Source organism: Odocoileus virginianus, chromosome 2, assembly GCF_023699985.2.
Source record: "Odocoileus virginianus isolate 20LAN1187 ecotype Illinois chromosome 2, Ovbor_1.2, whole genome shotgun sequence".
Lineage (NCBI taxonomy): Eukaryota > Metazoa > Chordata > Mammalia > Artiodactyla > Cervidae > Odocoileus > Odocoileus virginianus.
In genome coordinates this window covers 95,213,832-95,219,682 of record NC_069675.1, presented here as the reverse complement: position 1 = coordinate 95,219,682, position 5,851 = coordinate 95,213,832, and the positions used below count along the sequence as shown (strand labels likewise).

The 5,851-nt window shown below is 61.8% G+C and overlaps 1 protein-coding gene across 3 annotated transcripts; it reads left to right on the top strand.

Annotated features, from left to right (window-relative positions):
- The first annotated feature begins 281 nt into the window (after positions 1-281).
- ASB6 (ankyrin repeat and SOCS box containing 6) lies at positions 282-5,728 on the top strand. 3 transcript variants are annotated; one of them, XM_070454447.1, is made up of 7 exons: positions 282-553; positions 1,618-1,799; positions 2,794-2,900; positions 2,996-3,104; positions 3,360-3,484; positions 4,082-4,168; positions 4,270-4,464. In XM_070454447.1, the coding sequence occupies exons 1-7, from the start codon at positions 441-443 to the stop codon at positions 4,372-4,374; spliced, it is 828 nt and encodes a 275-aa protein (XP_070310548.1). In that variant the 5' UTR covers positions 282-440; the 3' UTR covers positions 4,375-4,464. The 3 variants fall into 3 exon arrangements, with proteins under 3 accessions (XP_070310548.1, XP_020730604.1, XP_020730606.1); XM_020874947.2 differs by lacking the exon at positions 3,360-3,484 and adding an exon at positions 862-1,004 and having other exon boundaries at positions 463-553; positions 4,270-5,728; XM_020874945.2 differs by lacking the exon at positions 3,360-3,484 and having other exon boundaries at positions 287-553; positions 4,270-5,728.
- The last annotated feature ends 123 nt before the right edge of the window (positions 5,729-5,851 follow it).

The following is a 5,851-nucleotide window of genomic DNA, read 5'->3' as shown; positions in this document are numbered from 1 at the left end:
CGGCCGGTGTGTGCTCGCTCAATGGGCGGAGCTCGGACGGCGCCCAGCGGCCGCGGGCGGGATAGCAAAGCGGAGCCAGGCCGGGCCGGGAACGGGGCTTGCGGGCCTAGGGCTGGGATCTGGCTTGGCTGCGGGTCCGCACCCTCCAATCCCGTGGGGCGGCCCAGCCAAGACACCCCCCGCGTGCGCGCCCAATCGCACCGCGATCCTCCGAACCCGCAGAGGGCGCTATCGCCGCCCCCGCGCTCCCTTCCCCGGGCCGGAGCAGGCCGGAAGCGCGCGGGTGACTTCCGGCGCTTAGTCCCGGGTTGGGCGGTGCACCGGGCCGGGCGCGGGGCTGGAGACTGGACCCGGCGAGTGGCCGAACCTGGTTACGACCGCGGGCCGCGCGACGCACCCCAGTCGGCGTCTCGGCCTCGGTGGAAGGTGCGGCCGCCGCTATGCCATTCCTGCATGGCTTCCGGAGGATTATCTTCGAGTACCAGCCGCTCGTGGATGCTATCCTGGACTCCTTGGGCATCCAGGACCCCGAGCGGCAGGAGCCCTTGGACGGGTAACTGGCGCTTTTCCCCGCCTCAGACCGGCGCGGCACCCCTTTCCTTGTCCCCACAAACATGGCGGGCGGTGTCCTCATCTGTCAGATGAGACCGAGGGCGGGCGGGAATGGGTGGAGGCGGCCGCAGCCCGCTCAGGGAGGGCCGTGGGGCGGGGTGGCGGCAGGGCCTCCACCTCAGCGCGCCGCCCTGCGCCCCCCCCGCCTGTCCTGTGCTCTCTACCTGGAGTTGCAGAAGAGCAGGGTGGAGTCGCTAAACGCGGCGCGGGATGAGCTTTCTGTAGCCCCGTGTTTCCCGTTTGGTATAGACAGGCGCGGGTCTGTCATACGTGAACCTGTGGGAAGGCTGTTCAGAAAGCGCATCGTTTAGAGACTACATCGGCGAGCTAAAACCCTCAATCTTCGTGGTGATCGTGCTCCCAGAGAGGAGAGGCTGACAGTGGTTAAAGTGGTATATACTGCCTTACGTGGAGCGGAGAAAAGAGCCGAGAGGGGGATGGGGGTGTGTTTCGGGCATCAGTTGGAATTGGCGAGGTGGATAAGCGGGTTCGGGCTGTGGTGCAAAGGGCTTTCTGGGTCCCTCTGCCTTCGGTGGACCGAACGTCTCTGAGTGTGATCGGGCTTCGGGAGATCTGCTGACAGCTGTGGCTGCGGGGTGGCCTGAGCTGGGGTGCAGCACCTTCAGCCCCGGGTCAGTCGGTGTCTGGTTCTTGCCCTTGGCCACAAGGGTTCCCTTCAGTGCCGACAGCGCAGGTGTATGAGGCTTTGTACCCAAGCCAGGGGCCAGGTTGTATGGGTGACTTGGAAGGAGGTTGATGACAGCCCCAATCCTTTCTTAGCAAACCTGAGGAGTCTGCTCCATTGAAGAGATCCAGCTTGGTCCTCTTTCTCCCACCAACCTTTTCGAAAGAGACTTTCTGCCCCATGGAGCCAGGGCCCTGCCTGGGGTGGGGGGGTGGGGGTGGGGCAAAGTGGGGGTGACTGCGGGAAACCAAAGGCCACCTACCCTACAGGGTGCCCAGCCAGCAGGTCCCACCCTCAGCTGGTCCTCTCTCCTGCCCCAGGCCCAGTTATGCCGCCAGTGAGGAGAGCCGCATCCTTGTTCTCACCGAGCTGCTTGAGAGAAAAGCCCATTCTCCATTTTACCAGGAAGGCGTGAGCAACGCCCTGCTGAAGATGGCCGAGCTGGGGCTGGCACGCGCGGCCGCCGTGCTCCTGCGGAATGGAGCCAACCTCAACTTTGAAGGTCCGCCGGAGCCTGGAGGGCTGGGGAGGATGGATGGCTTAAGTGTGGCCCTGCTGGGGGTGGGCGGTCCAGCCTTCAGACCCTGCTTTTGGAAGGTGCTGCCCTCATCTGTGCTATGGGTGATGACTAAGGAAGCCCACACTGGGTGGCCTCCCATCCCCTTGCAGGTTTCCCAGTGGCTCTTAAGCACCTCTGATTAGGAGCAAGTTTGTCACTGCTTCTATCAGGTGATTGACTTAGCAAACTTTCCCCCAGCTCCCAGCTAAATCCTTGCTTCAAAATGGGGCTGCTGGTGCTGTGCCCAGAGCTAAGAGAAAGTAATTTTCTGCCACTGGTTCTGAGCCATGTTGCATGCTGGTTCCTGCCATGGGGAGAGGGGGAAACAGATAAGACACATTGGGCATAAATCATGGCCAGCCAGTGTTGGCATCTCACTGGTGTGCCCAGGAGTGCTGATGGAGCCATCTTCCTTCCCTCTTTGTTTCGCCCTGGGTGGGGGCTGGGGGGGCAGGCAAGGTCAGCCAGGAGATACCCCGGACTGACTTGTTCCCAGTGGGGGTTTTTGTGCTGATACAGGACGTGCCGGGCATGTCTCTCCTCCCCTTTGGAGGACAGGCTCAGAGGCTGCTGGGCTCCTGGGAGGTCAAGGAGCTGGGGGAGGCGCCTGAGGCATTCTGCAGTCAGTCACTTGGGAGACCCAGCTTTGAGCATTTGTGGGTATTCCTCCGCACAGCCTTGTTTTAGGTCCTATTTCATAAAAGGGACTAAAACCCAGGTTAAGTACCTTGTCCGTTCATTGGAACGCCTCCCCAGGACCCGAACCTAGGCCTGACTGAGTACCCTAGTGTCCGACGAGGACAGCTGTGTCCTGACCCCTCGCGGTGCCGGGAGCCCTTGGGTCAGAGCGTTGGGGCCGGGCTGCCAGGCTGGTCCTGGGATCCCGTGAGAATGTGCCGACAGGCAGGGCTGATGTGAGCTGTGTCTGCACCTTCAGACCCGGTCACCTACTACACGGCGCTGCACATCGCCGTCCTACGGAACCAGCCGGACATGGTGGAGCTGCTGGTGCGCCACGGGGCCGACGTCAACCGCAGGGACCGGGTGAGGGCCAGCCCTGCTCTACAGGAGGGGAGTGGTCGGGGCCCCAAGCCGCTCACAGGCCCCGGGGCCAACCTGGCTGTGCTTTCTCGGCTCAGATCCATGAGAGCAGCCCCCTGGACCTGGCCAGCGAGGAGCCAGAGCGCCTGCCCTGCCTGCAACGCCTCCTGGACCTCGGAGCAGATGTCAATGCGGCTGACAAGCATGGTGGGTGCCCACGGAGAAAAGCAGGCCAGGCCGAGCCAGACCGCCTCGTGAGGTGACCCCGAGCCTGCTGGGTGATGGCTCGGCAGGTGGACTGGAGGCAACCCGTCTGATGACATAGCACGGCTGGGTGTGCACTGGTGTCTTCTGCTGACTCACAGAGGCGCGGGAGGCGGTGCATCTTGGCCCCACGAGGGCGTCTGCAGGAGCTGGACCTGTGTGCTCAGCTTCTGAGTGACGGGGCTTCCTTCCACCCAGGCTGGGTCTCAGGTAGCATCTCAGGGTCCAGAAAAATCCTACTTCTCCTGGCCCTTCTGGTCCTGTGTTTGTGTCAGTGGAGAGAAAACGGCCAGAAACCTGTCACCCTCAGCTGTAGCTGGGAGGTCAGTTTGGTGTTTTGTTTTGTTTTTTTTTAATAATTTATTTTTGGCTGTGCTGGGTCTTCGTTGGTATGTGGACATTTATCTAGGTGTGGTGAATGGGGGCTGCTTTCTGGTTGTGGTGTGCAGGCTTTCCATTTCGGAGGCTTCTTTTGTGGAACACGGGTCCCGGGGCGTGTGGACTCTGTAGCTGCGGCTCCCAGGCCCTGCAGCACGGGCTTAGCTGCTCCGCTGATGTGGGATCTTCCAGACCCGGGATCAGACCCGTGTCTCCTGCACTGGCAGGTGGATTCTTTACCACTGGCCACCAGGGAAGCCCGAGATCAGTCTTGGTTTTTTTAAGGTTTATTTGGCTGCTCTGGGTCTTGGTTGTAGCATATGGGATCTAATTCCCCGACCCGGGATCAAACCCAGACCCCCAGCATTGGGTGCGCAGCGTCCTAGCCACTAGACCACAGGGAAATCCCCAAGATTAGTTGTTTCTAACCTTCATTCTCTGGTCCTGAGGGCCTGTGTTTCCTCTCCCACCCCTGGGCTGGCCTGGCCTGACCTTGGCTTCCCCACCTCCCACTTCCTGCCTCACTGGCTCTCCCTCCCTAGGTAAGACAGCCCTGCTCCATGCTCTGGCCAGCAGTGACGGGGTGCAGGTCCACAACACCGAGAACATCCGGCTCCTGCTGGAAGGAGGTGAGCCCCAGCCTTCCACACGGCCCCCCGGACTGTGAGGCGTGGCTCCGCCAGGGCTGAAGGCCTCCTCCCACCTTCTTTCCCCCTCCTGGCTCTCCTAGGGGCGGACGTCAAGGCCACTACCAAAGACGGGGACACAGTGTTCACCTGCATCATCTTCCTGCTGGGCGAGACAGTGGGAGGCGACAAAGAGGAGGCCCAGCTGATCAACCGCTTCTGCTTCCAAGTCACGCAGCTGCTGCTGGCCCACGGTGCCGACCCCAGCGAGTGCCCGGCCCACGAGTCCCTCATGCACATCTGCCTCAAGAGCTTCAAGCTGCACTTCCCCCTGCTGCGCTTCCTGCTGGAGTCAGGAGCCGCCTACAACTGCTCCCTACACGGCGCGTCCTGCTGGTCTGGCTTCCACATCATCTTTGAGAGGCTCTGCTCCCACCCGGGCTGTGCGGAGGACGAGAGCCACGCGGACCTTCTGCGCAAGGCGGAGACCGTGCTGGATCTCATGGTGACCAACTCCCAGAAGCTCCAGCTGCCTGAAAACTTTGACATCCACCCTGTGGGCAGCCTGGCGGACAAGATCCAGGCCCTGCACTTCTCCCTGAGGCAGCTGGAGAGCTACCCCCCGCCCCTAAAGCACCTATGCCGCGTGTACATCCGCCTCTACCTTCAGCCGTGGCCCGTGGATGCCAAGGTCAAGGCCCTACCTCTGCCCGACAGGCTCAAGTGGTACCTCCTCAGCGAGCACAGTGGCGCCGTCGAGGACGACATCTGACCGTCTGGGCTAGGGGGCGGGGTCTGGGCAGCCCCATCGGCATGTGGGTGATTCAAGTACCTGGGCGGCCCGAGGGGACAGCCTTCCGTCCGCCTGTCAGAGGTGCAGGGTGGAGCCCGGCGGCGGCAAGCGCTCCAGCGGAGGAAGGCCTCTCTGGAGGGAGACTGCCCCCGCTTCCCCTGGCAGCGACTCTGAGCCTCGGCCCACAGTGGAAGTGGGGACAGGGTTTAGGACAAGCACGGACCCTCCTGATGGGAGGGAGTGCCGGGCGCTCTGAGAAGCAAGGGGGCTCCACGCCCCGGCCCTCCACAGGAAGCCGGCCCAGCCTGCGTGGAGACGCCAGGAGGGGCCTGTGGGGTGCAGCCCGGCCAAGACCATTGACTCTTCACCCAAGATTCTGTGAAAAAAAATAAGCGCTTCGGGGCAGGCAGGGAGAGCTGAGCTAACTCCAGCCAGCTTCTATAGCTCTGGGGCCAAGCCACCCACCACCCTGCCCAGCAAGGGCCAGGGCCCTGCTCGGGTGGCAGCTGTTTGTGCCAAACCTGTGGTTTGGGGACCACGCCTTCTAACAAGCAATTATGCATGACTGTGCGCTGTCTTTCTGAAATGTCTCACATCGTGAGGGTTCATCTGATGGGAAAAGCTACCAAGGGTGAAAGCCAACCTCCGCCCTGTGTTGAGCCCTCAGCAGGCCGCCTGTGGGTCACACGAGGTGGTCATTGTGAATTGTGTAACTGCCTTGGAGATAAGCCGAGGCGACTAAAAGGATATATTTATAAACTTAAAACTGATTTCTCTTGGCCTTAAAGGTCCTTGTGTAACAGTCACACACACACACCCACCACCTTCCGAGTTCAAGGTGAAGGATCCCACGGCAGCTGGGAGGCAGGGGTGGCAGGCACACGACACAGCTG